At 40.6% G+C, this 17,382-nt stretch overlaps 1 protein-coding gene across 1 annotated transcript in view; it reads left to right on the forward strand.

Annotated features, from left to right (window-relative positions):
- Positions 1-17,382, forward strand: part of AP2B1 (adaptor related protein complex 2 subunit beta 1) — a 123,479-nt gene that overhangs the window by 67,078 nt on the left and 39,019 nt on the right. Inside the window, 9 exon segments of the mRNA XM_040424706.1 lie at positions 2,182-2,302; positions 2,876-2,971; positions 3,088-3,203; positions 3,281-3,446; positions 4,267-4,365; positions 12,995-13,079; positions 13,082-13,150; positions 13,153-13,249; positions 14,794-14,986. Of these exon segments, the coding sequence (XP_040280640.1) occupies positions 2,182-2,302; positions 2,876-2,971; positions 3,088-3,203; positions 3,281-3,446; positions 4,267-4,365; positions 12,995-13,079; positions 13,082-13,150; positions 13,153-13,249; positions 14,794-14,986 (1,042 nt within the window).

The raw sequence follows: 17,382 nt of genomic DNA on the forward strand, positions 1-17,382 counted from the left end.
AGAAACTTGTAAATAACTCATGAAAGAATAAAGTTACGTTAAAACCAAGCACACCATTGTTTTTCTTGTGAAATTCCCAATAAGTTTGATGCGTCACATGACCCTCTTCCTATTGAAAAAAAACAAAAGTTGGATTCAAAATGGCCGATTTCAAAATGGCCGCCATGGTCACCACCCATCTTGAAAAGTTTCCCCCCTCACATATACTAATGTGCCACAAACAGGAAGTTAATATCACCAACCATTCCCATTTTATTAAGGTGTATCCATATAAATGGCCCACCCTGTACTTCTACAGGCACAAACATTACTTGATATGAAGACTAGCATCTTGTGCTACACTTAAATGCTTTACTTTAGTACTGAAGAATATCCGATGCTGTGCCAGCACCTTTCTGTGACAGCAAGAACATCATTTGGGCAGATACACTGGGGAAACTTGATCAATTCCCACTAAGAGGAAGTTAAATACATGTAATAGTCACTTAGGCTGTGATCATAGCCATTAGGAGCTCCCGTTGCAGAATGCTTAAAAAAATAGCAGTCAGAATGGTGTAGGATGCAATGCAGTTTTTTCTGCTGCAGTAACAGAGAGCTGATTGACCCCGTTATAGTCAGTAGGGTCCATCACATGCCATTTGTGTCCATCATGTAACGGAGCCGGCATTCAGCTTATCGCTGAACAGTAAAATGCAGACCCAGCCCTATTGGCTGCTACACGTGCCTTTTACTCTTAAAGGGGTTGGCTACTTTTGACCAATGTGTGACTGTATGGCTTTTACTGATATATATCATTTGTGGATATTCTGCACAGCTTGCTATATTTCATAAGCCATACCCCTATGCTAGACAGATCTTCTGTGCTGTCCGCATACAGGTCCTGTCCATAAGATGACCACTGATGGATGGTCATGTGTCCAGGCATCACTCAGCCTTCTCCATTCTAATACAATGCATCTGCACCAAACTCACAACAGTGCAAGTGGTGGGAGCAATGTATTTGAATGGAGGAGACATCACATGGAGTTGATCGGTCTGATGAAATGACCCTCCATCAGCAGCCATTTTGGACAGGACCTCGATGTGGACAGCACAAAAGACTTTGTGTACCTTATGAAATATAGAAAATGGTGCAGAATTTCAACAAAGGCCCATATAATCATCTCAAAAACACATTGGTCCATAATAACCAGAAAGTGGCCAACCCCTTTAAACGTTCTACGGGAGATTAAAGTCTTTCAAGCATTTTATGCCTCTTTTATCTAGGTATAAAACTGGAATTAAAGGGGTTGTCTCACTTTAGCAAATGGCATTTATCATGTAGTGGAAGATAAAACAAGCCACTTCCTTATGTATTGCTATTATCCATATTGCTTCCTTTGCTGACTTGATTCATTTTTCCATCACGTTGTACGCTGCTCGTTTCCATGGTTACGACCATCCCTGCCATCCATCAGTGGTGGCTGCGCTTGCACACTGTAGGAAAAAGCGCCAACCTCTTTGGTGGCTGGAACCGCTGGAGCGAACATGGGCTTGTGCTTTTTCCATGACCACCACTAATGGATTGCAGGGTGGTCGTAACCATGGAACAAGCAGTTTATAATGTGATGGAAAAATGAGTCTAGCCAGCAAGGGAAGCAATATGGACAATGACAGTACATTAGTAAGTGCCTTGTATTACTTTGCTCTATATAATAAATGTGAATTGCCGAAGTTAGACAACCTCTTTAATAATGTCATCCTCACAGGTCATGTTGCAATGATTAGCAGTAACTGGTAAATCTCGGCTCTCCTGACTTGCTTATATGCTCCGTAAAATAACAATGGTCCTTTGTTGTATCATTGTTTTTCTCCTGGTAGTGTATAAATACACATTTCCAGGAGGCATAGCGGATGAATGGCAAAACATAGTTTTGAGAAAATATGCAGTGAAATTGTAATTTTACAGAAGGTGCAAGTGTGTATGAAAACCAACCTGCCAGGAGAGCTGATCCTCTGATAGGAGAGCTGATCCTCTGTAATGACGATCGATGCACATTACAAAAAATGTTTGTATTTTTTTCTTTTTATTGGGCAGTGAAAGAGAGTAATGCGTGTACTTATGTGTAATGAATAGACAGAAAATTCTGCAAATACAGTCGTGCAATCGGTTAATTTATCACTTTTGTGCCGTTACACCAGACCAGAGATCCTGAAGCAAGAAATTAAGGTGTTCTTTGTCAAATACAATGATCCCATTTATGTGAAATTGGAGAAATTGGATATCATGATACGACTGGCATCTCAGGCCAACATTGCTCAGGTTAGTGTCGCCGTGCTCTCTTCACCCGTATAATGAAATCTTCCATTATGTGTCTACAGTCTGGTCGAAATGTGAAAGGCGATGACTGGTCATGTGAAGCTAGCTCCAGTCATTCGATTTTTCTAAGCTGGTCCCATGGATTTTCACTGTATGCATTGCCCAACAGTCCAGTTTCATTGCGAAAAACAAGCATTTGACCGGTTACCCACCCAATAAGCAGCGCCGGACATGCCTGGCAGCCACTTATCTCCTTGAACTTGAAACCTAAAACAATCTGCACATTCAGTTGTAGTGTACAGGGTGGGCCATTTATATGGATACACCTTAATAAAATGGGAATGGTTGGTGATATTAACTTCCTGTTTGTGGAAAATTAGTATATGTGAGGGGGAAAACTTTTCAAGATGGGTGGTGACCATGGCGGCCATTTTGAATCCAACTTTTGTTTTTTCAATAGGAAGAGGGTTATGTGACACATCAAACTTATTGGGAATTTCACACGAAAAACAATGGTGTGCTTGGTTTTAACGCAGGAACCTTAAAGACGTGTTTTTTCCTTTTCTTTTGCTGCAGGTGTTAGCGGAACTGAAGGAATACGCCACTGAAGTGGATGTTGATTTTGTTAGGAAAGCAGTTCGTGCCATTGGAAGATGTGCCATCAAAGTCGAAGTAAGCTTTGTATCTCCTTTCTTTTTTTGCCTCTTAGTAGTCCACTTTTTGTTTTGTTTATATATTGTACGTATAAATGTTTTAATTTTTATATTTTTCTTTTTTCTCCCCAACAGCAATCTGCAGAGCGTTGTGTGAGCACCCTCCTCGACCTTATTCAGACCAAGGTCAATTATGTGGTACAAGAAGCTATTGTTGTCATCCGGGACATCTTCCGCAAATACCCCAACAAGTATGTTAGTTATTTTAGTGACATGGTTGACTTGTCGGAAGTGAAGCTGGATTATGATGATGTGCCATTTCTGACAGGTACGAGAGCATTATTGCCACATTATGTGAGAATTTGGATTCCCTGGATGAGCCTGATGCCCGGGCAGCCATGATCTGGATTGTAGGAGAGTATGCAGAGCGCATTGATAATGCTGATGAGCTGCTGGAGAGCTTTTTGGAAGGATTCCACGATGAAAGCACTCAGGTAACAGGTCTATTGGTACACTATCAGAGCAAACTAGTGGATGGGCACCACTGGTTACAGATTAGAAAAAAAACGGGGGGTTCTTCTAAATTAGCCTCAACGTTATATTATAGGGAGCAAAACAACAGGCACATCCCAATATTAAAATCCATTCATCTCTATTGATCTAGGGAAAAGACTACATAAAAGGGTTAACAGTTTTTATATTCATGTCGTCTTGTTTGTATATCAGTACAGATGAATAGATTTTTCTCTATATGGTATGGGGTTGCTTATTTTTCATACACATTGATATAATGCCATTGACTTTTCTAGAAGTAGAGTGACCACCTCTTGTGTTTCACTATTTAGCCTGAAGACGGTAGAAGGTAGTGAAAGATTTAGATGTAAACTAAAGGTCCCTTTACACGGGATGATTCAGCAGCAGATTGTCGGGAAGGAAGCGTTACTTCCCGTTAATCACCTGCTTGTCAGTGGAGGGGACTTATGCATTTACATGCAGCGATCTCCTCCCCTGTATGGGAGGAGCGATCTTTAATGCCATCGCTCTTCCCCATACAGACTCCGTTGTTTGCCAGCAAACAACAGCATCCATTGCCGGCAAGCGACGATTTTTGTGTCCGCATGAATCTTCTATTACCCGATGAAGGAGCGTTTTGCTCTTAACTTTTAGTCCGCCAGTAAACCGCTAACGAGTGTTCCTGTGAACGCTTGTTAGCGATTATCTTGCGGATTGTTCACCCCTGTAAAGGGCCCTTAAGAATTGAGGGTACTATTAGGAGCACTTATTCATTTAAGTATCTTATCTTATTTCCCATAGGTGCAACTGACTCTTCTGACTGCCATTGTTAAACTGTTCTTGAAGAAGCCATCCGAGACCCAGGAGCTAGTACAGCAAGTCTTGAGCCTTGCGACACAGGTATGGTATGGCTCCATCATATTCAGAATAAATACATGTGTATATAAACATATTACCAATACAAGAGACTGTGTCCTATTCTTTTACATATTATCTGCGATTTGCTAACTTAAGGGCTTGATTACCTGTTATTTATTTTCTTCAATGTGGTTTACTGTCTGTTTTTTTTTTTTTTTTTTTTTTTTTAAAGCTTTGCTCAATTAGGGCAGAGCTGTAATCTATTGCTTCGTGTTAGCTGCGTTGTATCTTAGGAGTCTGAATTAGTGTAGTCTTGAGACTCCGGCTTTCCACTATAACTCTCCTTTTTAAGATGTGTTGCTGTGCATAAGCAGAAGCTCACCAAGAAGTCAGCTCATGGATAAGTAATGTCCATAATGGCAAAAGTTCAGCCAGTCATCAGTGAAGAAAAAGAGGTTTATTAGGAAATTACAGTACATAGTCTAACGCAAATGAACATGAAGATCTCAATTATCCATATGTATACACAGCCATAGTCGAAATTAGGTCCAGTATTACATTGTGCAGACATTTTTTTTTTTTCCTATGGATTATTAAGAAGGATATATGTAATATGTTTTTACCATATTTTTCACCCTATAAGACGCACCTGCCCAATATGCACCTAGGTTTTAGAGGAGGACTATAAGAAAAATATTTTTTATTAGACCTCGGGTCAGGTCACTAGTCAGATCCCCAATGTTAATCAGATCTCCGATGACAGACCCAATCAGACCTCCAATGTTAATAAGACCTCAGATTAGACCCCCAATCAGACCTCAGCTCAGACCCCAATGTGAATGACCCCCAATCAGACCTCAGATAAGAGCCCCATGCCTCTCATCAGCCCCCATTGTTATATTTCAGCCCCCACGGCCATATTTCAGCCCCCATATCAGCCACCATTGCCATATTTCAGCCCCCATAATAGCCCCCGTAGCCATATTTCAGACCCCATTGCCATATTTCAGCCCCCATTGCCATTTCAACCCCCATATCAGCCCCTATTGCCATATTTGAGCCTCCATATCAGCCCCCATTGCCATATTTCAGCCCCCATGCCTGTCTTCAACCACATAAGACATAAAACCAAAAAAAGTCACCTCTCCTGCTCCAAGTGCCGCCACTCCTCTCCTCCAGCACAATCCTCTTCCTCCTGCCGTCGGCTGTGCTGTGACCTGACGCGCACAGCGTGAGGTCACAGAGCGCCCTCACGCTGTGCGCAGCCACTGCACAGCCGTCAGCCGAGGACCAGAAAGCGGGGAGTACAGAGCAGTCACCGCTTCCTGGTCCTCCGGTACTAATGAGCGCTTCCATAATGGTCATGGTTATAATGCTCATTAGTATTTTCCCCATAAGACGCAGGGGCATTTCCCCCCCCAAAAATGTGTCTGATGGGGCGAAAGATACAGTAAATACACTCCATTGGTGCCTAGTAATAATATATGTTACGTTTCCTGCAAGAGTCACTGGAGCCTTTTCTTATAAAGTTTAATCAGTGATATAATGTAAACAAATTTGTTCTTCCTTACCTTTCCTCTTGGTGGGAAATGTCCTGATATGTGTGTCACAAGATAACCAGCTTTTTAAAACAACATGATTTCCCAATATTGCTACAAGATGTTTGTCCTGTGTGTAGACCCCAGTGGTTGTAGTGAATTGTAGCTGGTCAGGGGGTTTGCTATCATGTTGCCGTATTGAATTAGTTTAACCCCTTAATGACCAGCAACCGGACATGACTTAACGCCCAGCGCCGTACATGTATGGCACGCTGATCGGGCGGGTGCAGGAGCTGTGCCCGCCCGATCCGCAGCAGGGGTCCGGCAGTCACTGATAGCCGGACCCCTGCTGTATGCGCCGGCATCGGTGAAATCACAGATGCCGGCGCATTAACCCTTGCACTGCCGCGGTGAGAGCTGACCACGGCACGTGCAGGCTTCAGACTTGTTCGGCCTGTCCATCAGGTCCCCACGCTGCTGTGACTGGGAATCGATGGCTGCCTTCCGGGAGAGCTTGTGAGATCCAGCCCCCTGGATCAGCCAGCTTGCCTGTGAGAAGTGTATTACAGTGTGTAATACACTTACAGCCAATGCATTACAATACAGAAGTATTGTAATGCATTGTAAAGGGGATGAGACCCCCAGAGGTTGTGAGAAAAAAAATTGGGGAAAAAGTAGACATTATGTATCGCCGCGTCCGTATCAACCGGCTCTATAAAAATATAACTTAGTAAATATATTGGAAATAGCTCACTAGTCCCACAACCATAAGAGGTGCACAATCTGATGAATTCACCCTTCAAATTGTATAACTGTCAATGTAGGATTGGCACACTCAAAACATGCGGAGCCCCACGGAGTTGAAACAATTTATTATAACTACGTTTGATAAAATATGATAAAATACAATAAAATACATAAAATAAATTAAACAACGGTAGTAGTTTTGTAATATTCAAATCAACTTATTGCAGACAAAGTATCCTAGATGTTCTCAATAGTGGATGGGTCTGCAATGACACACAATGGATGCTTAACTGCAGATCCTAACAACAGGGTGTTGTCTTGCAAATAAAACGCACTCTAGGTCACTACAGTCCATATGTATACAAGTCACAAAATATTCAGAAGGACTGTTTGAATTCCAGGAGGTTGCATCAAACTCCGGTTATATTCATATGCAAGAAAAAACGCACTGAGAGACTCTACATGCAGAAAAGCGCATACAGTGATTTCCTATGCAGGCACTATATTCCTATCTCTGTATATCTACAGTTTCTGCAATCCATGCATTCCAAGGTTGTTATAGGAGTTTTTCATAAGAATTTTCTGCATGCATTTATATTTGTATTTTTCTCAAGAATTCTATTCAAGAGGATCCTCAAAGAGGTTATGTGTGGAATAACCTCTTTGAGGATCCTCTTGAATAGAATTCTTGAGAAAAATACAAATATAAATGCATGCAGAAAATTCTTATGAAAAACTCCTATAACAACCTTGGAATGCATGGATTGCAGAAACTGTAGATATACAGAGATAGGAATATAGTGCCTGCATAGGAAATCACTGTATGCGCTTTTCTGCATGTAGAGTCTCTCAGTGCGTTTTTCTTGCATATGAATATAACCGGAGTTTGATGCAACCTCCTGGAATTCAAACAGTCCTTCTGAATATTTTGTGACTTGTATACATATGGACTGTAGTGACCTAGAGTGCGTTTTATTTGCAAGACAACACCCTGTTGTTAGGATCTGCAGTTAAGCATCCATTGTGTGTCATTGCAGACCCATCCACTATTGAGAACATCTAGGATACTTTGTCTGCAATAAGTTGATTTGAATATTACAAAACTACTACCGTTGTTTAATTTATTTTATGTATTTTATTGTATTTTATCATATTTTATCAAACGTAGTTATAATAAATTGTTTCAACTCCGTGGGGCTCCGCATGTTTTGAGTGTGCCAATCCTACATTGACAGTTCTATAAAAATATAACATGACCTAACCCCTCAGGTGAGCATTGTCTAAAAAAAATTAAATTTTTTTTTGTCACCTTACATTACTAAAAGTGCAACACCAAGCGATCAAAAAGGCATATGCCCCCGAAAATAGTACCAATCTAACCATCACCAAAATGAGCCCCTACCTAAGACAATCGTCCAAAAAATCAAAAAAACTATGGCTCTCAGACTATGGAGACACTAAAACATGAATTTTTTTGGTTTAAAAAATGCTTTTTTTGTGTTAAAGAAATTTTTTTTTTACATATTAGGTATCGCCGCATCCGTAACAACCTGCTCTATAAAAATATCACATGACCTAACCCCTCAGGTGAAATTTTTAAAAAAAATGCTTTATTATGTAAAACGGAAACAACCAACCAAATAGTCATATTTGGTATTGTCGCGTCCGTAACAACCTGCTCTATAAAATTACTATGTGATCTAACCTGTCAGATGAGCATTGTAAATAACAAAAAAAATAACTGTTTGTTACCTTGCCTCACAAAAAGTGTAATATAGCACAACCAAATATCATATGTACCCTAAAATAGTACCAACAAAACTGCCACCTTATCCCGTAGTTTCCATAATTGGGTCATTTTTGGGAGTTTCTACTCTAGGGGTGCATCAGGGGGTCTTCAAATGTGACACGGCAGCTTAAAATTATCCCAGGGAAATCTGCCTTCCAAAAACCATATGGCGTTCCTTTCCTTCTGCGCCCTGCCGTCTGCCCGTACAGCAGTTTACGACCACGTATGGGGTGTTTCTGTAAACTACAGAATCAGGGCAATAAATATTGAGTTTTGTTTGGCTGTTAACCCTTGCTTTGTTAACAGATTTTTTTTTATTAAAATGGAAAATCTGCCAAAAAAGTGAAATTCTGAAATTTCATCTCCATTTTTCCATTAATTCTTGTGGAACACCTAAAGGGTTAACAAAGTTTGTAAAAATCAGATTTGAATACCTTGGGTGTAGTTTCTAAAATTGGGTAATTTTTGGGTGGTTTCTATTATGTATGCCTCACAAAGTGACTTCAGACCTGAACTGGTCCTTAAAAAGTGGGTTTTGAAAATTTTCTGAAAAATTTCAAGATTTGCTTCTAAGCCTTCTAACGTCCCCAAAAAATAAAAGTAGAGAAGTTGAAATTTACTAATTTTGTCCAAATCTTTGATAAATTTGGTATTTTTTCATAAATAAAAATGACATTTTTTGACTCCATTTTACCACTGTGACGAGAAAACAGTCTCAGAATGGCCTGGATAAGTAAAATAGTTTTAAAGTTATTACCACATAAAGTGACACATGTCAGATTTGCTAAAAATGCCCTGGTCCTTATGGTGAAAAATGGCTTGGTCCTGAAAGGGTTAATGAAAAACTGAGTCTGTAGCCAAATTTTAGAGTAAGTGTGGACACAGCTGTAAGCAAGCAATTTCCTATGTGAAGAAAATGGTGATATGTATGGGGAGGTTCAAATAATTTGTTGGAACAGATTCAAGTATATCTATAGATATTTTCTTTATTTACTTCAACCTTAAAGGGGTCCTGCACTTTGTTTAAACTGATGATCTATCCTCTGGATAGATCATCAGCATCTGATCGGCGGGGTTCTGACACCCAGGACCCCTGCAGATCAGCTGTTTGAGAAGGCAGCGGCACTCCAGCAGCGCCGCGGCCTTCTCACTGTTTACCGCAGGCCCAGTGACGTCACGACTTGTATCAACTGGCCTGGGCTAAGCTCCATTCAAGTGAACGGAGCTTAGCCGCGCCCAGGCCAGTGATACTAGTCGTGACGTCACTGGGCCTGCGGTAAACAGTGAGAAGGCCGCGGCGCTGCTGGAACGCCGCTGCCTTCTCAAACAGCTGATCGGCGGGGTTCCCGGGTGTCGGACCCCTGCCGATCAGATGCTGATGATCTATCCAGAGGATAGATCATCAGTTTAAACAAAGTGCAGGACCCCTTTAAGGCTCTTTTCCTCTAAAGCATGTTAATCTTTACAAATAATGCACAGTTTACACTTTACAAATGTTCATCATGCAGTCACAGGAACATGTGATCAAAATAATTACACAGGAGAGGAAGTAATAACAGCACTACCTAACAAACTGTAACAGAGTTGGAAAAGGTAATGAAAAGGAAAATAATTCTCAACTATGTTGGCATTATCTAGTGAGTTTTCAGACAAATAGGTTCTTTTCTATATTTTTACTTGCTTGAAAAACCCCTTTGCTACACCAGAAGGGTAACCTTAGTAGTTGTAAAAGTAAGTTCCAAAAAGCCAGTTTGGACAGCTGTTCTAATGAATATATAAAATAGCCCCGTATGTACTATCCTTGTTTATCAGTTGACGGCAGTGGAACTAGTCTGATCTCCATGAACATTGAATTGCTCCATGTGGATCATATATTACAATGAATGTAGTTAGCAGCGTGGGCTGAAAGGCACTGCCTCTTTTAGAACTATTTGTGCCCAGCTGTTTTGTACTTACAGCCCCCTGCTGCAGCTAATAAGTGGTTCCGGTAATCTGAATATCAGCATTTAAACTCAGTCCTCAATAAGAAGCACACAGCTTTTGACCTTTTAAAGAGACCAACACTAAAACCTCCATACATACACTTGTCTAGGTTACAAAATAGTTTGAGAAAAGATGGTCAGTTGATACACCTGGTAATTATTTTTCACAACCTGGTGTGTGTGCGTGTATGTGTGTGTGTGTATATATATATATATATATATATATATATATACACACATGCGCACATACACCATAGACTCACTGAAGTAAGAAAGGGAAAAAAAACGGTCGTGTGCATGAGGCCTTATTGACTGTACAATTTACTTTTAAGGAAAGCCTTAGATCAAGCATTAGAATACATTCTTTAAATAAAATAAAAAATCTAAAACCTACAAATTTTTAAATCATGCAAATTATTAGAGTAAGAATCCCTAAGTAACAATTGTCCACCAGGCGCCGTTCTGATAGCAATAACTTTAATCTATAACCTCCTACTAGTATTTCACTATTTATATCTATTACAAACTGTAGTGCATCAGTAGTAACTACCAATAATATTCTGTTATCCATAACCTGCTAATATTACCTCACTATCAATAGGTATTACAACCAGTGATGCATCACAAATAAATACCAATAATATATCAATGTATGGTCATATATACTGCTTATTGACTAAAATAGTATAAGTAAATTCTATAGTCACTTTAAAGTGGTTGTCCACCTTTTAGATGACCTATCGTCAGGGTAGGTCATCAGTATAAGATTGGTGGGGGTCCCACACCTCGCACCCCCACTGATCAGCTATTTGGAGCAACTGCCGGAAGCAGAAGGCTCTGTCCACTGTGTAGTGGCCATGCTGTCACCTGCCATTCAGCATCCATGTCAGACCACTACCTATCAGATATTGATGACCTATCCTGAGGATAGGTCATCAGTATCTAAAAGGTAGACAACCCTTTTAAGAAACTAGCAAATTACCCTATGGAACTATTGGCCGTAAACGCTGTGCTGTCAATTTTTTTTCATGGACTTCCTCATCAGATATAATTTGACATTCCGACCCAGGTTCTTGCTTTATCTGGATTTGAGATAAACCTGTGATTCCCTCTGCAGCTTCTTTAGTGCAGAAGCTCAGAATCCTTAAAATCCTCCAATATATGGTTCTACATTTCTTTAGTTTCACTGGGGAGATTTTACAGAACTTCCCTAGTGTATAGTTTTATCCCTCGCACCCTGTAAAAAGCGTCTTTAGAGCTATAGCTTGGGAAACAAGGTCTGATTTATAGTCGGGTGCATAATTTATTCACCTTTCTTTTGTCATGGAGCTGAAGGCTTCATACTTTATGTAGTCTCTGGAACCAGTGTCCTACAGCCCAGCTTTCATTCATTTTGTCTGCTTCCATCTCCATACGCTGTGTACTGTAGTTTCCGACACCAGAGCTGCCCAAAACATCTGATCGGTGAGGGTACTGAGTGTGGGTAGACCTATTCAGAGGATAGGTCATCAAAACCTGTAGCTCGCACAACCTATAGGCCTCTTTCACACTTGCGTTGTCCGGATCCGGCGTGTACTCCACTTGCCGGAATTACACGCCGGATCCGGAAAAACGCAAGTGTACTGAAAGCATTTGAAGACGGATCCGTCTTCCAAATGCTTTCAGTGTTACTATGGCAGCCAGGACGCTATTAAAGTCCTGGTTGCCATAGTAGGAGCGGGGAGCAGGAGAGCGGTATACTTACAGTCCGCACGGCTCCCCGGGCGCTCCAGAATGACGTCAGAGCGCCCCATGCGCATGGATGACGTGCCATGCGATCACGTGATCCATGCGCTTTGGGGCGCCCTGACGTCACTCTGGAGCGCACCGGGGAGCCGTACGGACGGTAAGTATACTGCTCCCCCCGCCCCCGCTACACTTTACCATGGCTGCCAGGACTTTAGCGTCCCGGCAGCCATGGTAACCATTCAGAAAAAGCTAAACGTCGGATCCGGCAATGCGCCGAAACGACGTTTAGCTTAAAGCCGGATTCCGGATCAAATGCCTTTCAATGGGCATTAATTCCGGATCCGGCCTTGCGGCAAGTCTTCAGGATTTTTGGCCGGAGCAAAAAGCGCAGCATGCTGCGGTATTTTCTCCGGCCAAAAAACGTTCCGTTCCGGAACTGAAGACATCCTGATGCATCCTGAACGGATTTCTCTCCATTCAGAATGCATGCGGATAATCCTGATCAGGATTCTTCCGGCATAGAGCCCCGACGACGGAACTCTATGCCGGAAGAAAAGAACGCAGTTGTGAAAGAGCCCTAAGAAAGACTGACTTAAAAAAACTCCGCTCATGATCTTTCTCTTTGTCTACTTCTACCATACTTTCTATATATAGCAAAATTCTGGTTCTGAAATCTGCTAAATTGCAGATTAATCAAATTAAGAAGATGACTAGTAATGAGGCGAAATGTATGTGATGAGTTTATTCCATATAAATTGGTCTGCCCTTTACGGTGACAACTTGTGGTATTTCATCTAAATTTAAGAAATTGAAATATTATTATCGGTATTGATGATTGTGTACTGTAAGTGTAGTTTCAAATGAGCCATTTTCTTTCCTTCATGTAGGATTCTGATAACCCTGACCTACGTGACAGAGGATATATTTACTGGCGCTTGCTGTCTACTGACCCTGTCACTGCCAAGGAAGTAGTGCTTCAGAGAAGCCTTTGATCTCTGAGAGACCGACTTGATTGAGCCCACTTGTTGATGAGTTGATTTGCCACATGGTTCACTAGCTTCAGTTTACCACAAACCACCCAATGCTTTTGTTGAAGGCAGCCATGGCGTTCATCGTAAGCACCTTCCCATACAGCATGGAAGGTGGAGTGTCGCCATCTATATGAAATCATGTTTTTCTCTTTTGTTGCTTTGCTTTAAGAGGGTTTTCTAGGACTTACTTTTTTTTTTTTTTTTTGGATGACCTATCCTTAGGATTGGTCATCAATATCAGATCGGTACAGATAAGCAAGCGTTTTTAATACAAGGTCTATCTTTTTTATAAATTGGATCTTCAAAGATATAGATCCATATTAATAACCAAATAGGCACTAAGAATATTCCTTTATGCTGGATTAACGGTTCATGGTTAATCCATGTATAAGGTGCATTTGAACGGTTCTGTTCTTCGCCATGAATCCTTCTTTTATACTTTATTTTGACTGATAAGACATAAGTAACTGAAAAGCTGCTTCTTATCGCTTCGAAGCCTTTTCAGAGAATAAGCCTTAGCGGATAGACATATTGATATTATCAGCAGCCTCTTTTCAGAATTTGACAATACTATGAAGCTATTTATGACAGCTCTCATCGCTTGTCCTGACGGGTATCTCTGTCTTGTAGGGTCAGATACCAGCAATTGTTAACCTGTTAGGGAGAAACTGCTAGTCATTTTACATCTCCCATATACAACTAGTGTATTATAGAGCTGTCAAACCTTTTGTGTGTGTGTGTGTCCTCAGTGCTTTTATTGAGTCTGTCTATTCATCTGAAAATTAAAGCCTGGTCCTACGAGTAATGCAGACAAAAAAAGTCTGGAATGCTCTAGTATACAACAAGTGATAACTCATCCACAGTTTATCTTGCAAATGAATAGTAGTTTGTCTGACACTACTCCCCTGATTCACGCTTATCACCTTTATGGTACTAAAGTTAAAAAAAAATGTATATTTTTTTTGCACATTTCCAGAATTTAAACTTTTTTAATTCTGTAACGTACGATATTTAAAGGGAATCTGTAGTCAGCGACTTCCCTATCAAACTGTTTCCATGGACACATCGCCGTGGAGCACCTGAGTTAAAATGCTGGTTTTCTTTGATCTGAGGCTCCTTTCCAGGCTTACTTTTTCTTATATGCAAATTAGGCCTTTGGTGCAATGAGGTGTCACCATTGCTCTTGTTGCACCCAAGCTCCGCACCTTTTTGTGGCCAGCCCCTCCCTGGCTGGTTTCATTGACAGGGCCAGCTAGTGTCAAAGCAGCGAGGGAGGGACTGGCCACAGAAATGAAAAAAAGAAAAAAAAAAGTCTCTTACATTTTTTTCCTGTTTGTACTACTAACTGGGAGTGTGTCAGAGCAGAAGCTGGACAGGACAAATGTTGCATTTTGTAGGGCCATGGTTAAAATAGCACCGCCCCACTGAAATGAAAAATATAGCCCAATTCTCTGTTAAGGACCAAATCTTTTCTCTCTGGACCATACTTAAAGTTGCTGAACAGCAGTATTATAGCAGTCTTGAAATTTTACAATGACCATAAGCTCCCTGACAAAAATGAAAATAATTTTTAAAAAAAGTATGTCTGACTGTACTAAAAAGTTCTTACTGCATGTTTTGGGTTTGTTTTTTGTTTTTTTTTTTGTTTTTTTTAGCATTGATATTGGAGACAGCCCAGTAGGACCTACTCCAACTGTCTCCCTTGAACAGCCTCAGGTCATTCCCTCACAAGGAGACCTCCTTGGTGACCTTCTGAACCTTGACCTTGGACCACCAGGAAATGTTCCACAAGTATCAACAATGCAGATGGGAGCTGTGGATCTGCTTGGCGGAGGGCTAGACAGTCTGGTAAGAAGTATAATGTTTTCTTATGGCTTAATAAACCTATTGCTCAAATTCATCATCTTAAATTATGCAGATAAGCCGGACAGGTCTTCCAACTCTGTAACGTTGTTGACATCCAAGAGTCTTTGTGATATGTGTGCTTGTATGTTGTCTCTTAGGTGTAGGTTTATAACTAATTTACATAAGTAATTATATTTTATGTTTTTGCTAAATTGTGATAGTGTGTCCTGGTAGAGACAAGCTTGAGATACCCATTTAGTAGACTCTAGACCCCATTTATGAATTGTGTTTGTGACTATTGTGTTCTTGCCCAGACATTATTCAAAGTTCCACTTTTTAGCTCGTAATTGTCTGGGGCTCTAGACTTGCTGTTGTAGGCACTGATTGTTGTTTTCTGCAGTTCAGCTGTCAGTAACCTTTTTGCTTCTTTCCTCCTGTGTCCTGCCTACCCTTGCAGATGGGAGAGGATACGCAATGGGTAACTGGTTCTCACTTAGTAGTATACTGATAAACTGGCATTGTTCTCCCCTCCTTTCCATTGGTCTTCATTACAGACCCTTGTTCCCTCTCATCAGGCAGCTCACATGCATGGTCATTAGCATTCGGCTGTGAACATTATGTTCAGAAGCATCCAGTTTATCAGACTTTCTTGGCACAATCCACCCCCCTTCCCTCCCGCTACTCAGTGAGATACCAAACACAACCTGTCCCTTTAGAAAAACTATATAGATACACCATTATATCCCTATGTTGTCTGCTTCAAGTCTGTCATGTGTGACACTATTTTTATTTACTGGTTTGTATGTTTGCATATCCAGGCTATAAAGGATTTAATGATATGATTGTATGGCAGATGCTTCCAAGTGATATAGCTTAAAACATAGAGGGGGTCATTTATTATGCCAATTTTGTGTAGAGGTTTGCAACTTTTTTTTTTTTTTACCACCCTTACTACTTTTAAAAAGTAGATGTTAACTATGTTAATTAGGTACATGCCAGAGTTATCACCTCTGACTTTTTAAAAAGTCACAGGAGATGTCACACTCTTACTCCAGTTGGGATGTAGCCTAAAATTCTAGAGTAGCATTTCTATTCAAAGGGGAAAATTTATTAAAACTGGTGTCGTTTTTTTTAACTCTGTAATTTGCGTCAAATTTATCAAACTTTCTACGTTGTCAAATTTGTGCATCTCTGATCATAACATTCTGGGAGATTTATCAAAACTGGTGTAAAGGAAACTAGCTTAGTTGCTCATAGCAACCAATCAGATTCCACCTTTTGTTTTCCAAAAGGGCTCTAAAAAATGAAAGGCGGAATCTGATTGGTTTCTAGGGGCAACTAAGCCAGTTCTACTTTACACCAGTTTTGATGAATCTCCTCCAAAATGTTATGTTCAAAGATGCACCAAATTTGACAACGTAGAAAGTTTGATAAGTTTGATGCAAATTATAGCCATGCAGACTCAAGAAAAACTGACTTCAACAATTCCCCCATGATAAATTCCCCCAAAGTGTTAGTTTCCTTCGAAAATCATAAAGAGTCAATGAAATCAGTGAATTTGGATTCAGGTGCTTAGAATCTTCTTTGAGCAGATAATGGATATTTAAGTAGGCAAAGGATGGGCACCATGTTTGACTGAAATATCAGGATGTCACTCTTGTTTTAGACCTTTATGTCTAGCTAAATTTCATCTTCTGGAATAGTGTAAATGTTAATTTTCTTTAATTACTTAGTCCTACCTCAACACTTTTTTTGCAGAACACAAAGGTTTCTTATTATTTAAAGCATCAATTTAAGGGGTTGTCTGGGACATTTAAAACTTGAGGAGACAGCAGGGAATGTCCTAAAACAAAAAAAGAAATATTACATGACTTGAAAATCCCCACCTCTGCTGCTGGTTTATGGGCTATCAAGCTTGTGATTGGCTGCAATGGTCATATGCAGGTAATAAGTGGATGGTGATTGGCTGCAGCAGTGACATGCAGCTAGCCTCAACGTCATCACTGCAGGACAGCAACAGAGACTGCCGGGAGCATCTGAGTGCTGGCGCTTGAGAGCCAGGGGATTTTCCAGGTGAATAATATTTTATTTCATGACATCTATTGCTTTGGTCTCACTTTGTAAATGTCCTGGGCAAGACCTTAATTTTATAGGTTTTAGTTAGGGCAATTGGTCAGAAGCATGTAAAAATACTGATAGTTAAATTAAAGGGGCTGTCTGTTTTTTTCCTATTGATGACCTATATTTAGCTGTTTGAAGAGAGCACTGCCTTCTCTTCATTGTTTACCTGCTCGCCGTCGCAACCACAGTGGTGAGCAGATGTAATTACACCTAAGCCGTCCCATTAACTTCTATGGGACGACTCCTTCCTATTCAAGTGAAGGAAGGAAGGAGCCGTC

Source organism: Bufo bufo, chromosome 3 (assembly GCF_905171765.1).
Source record: "Bufo bufo chromosome 3, aBufBuf1.1, whole genome shotgun sequence".
NCBI classification, from domain to species: Eukaryota; Metazoa; Chordata; class Amphibia; order Anura; family Bufonidae; genus Bufo; species Bufo bufo.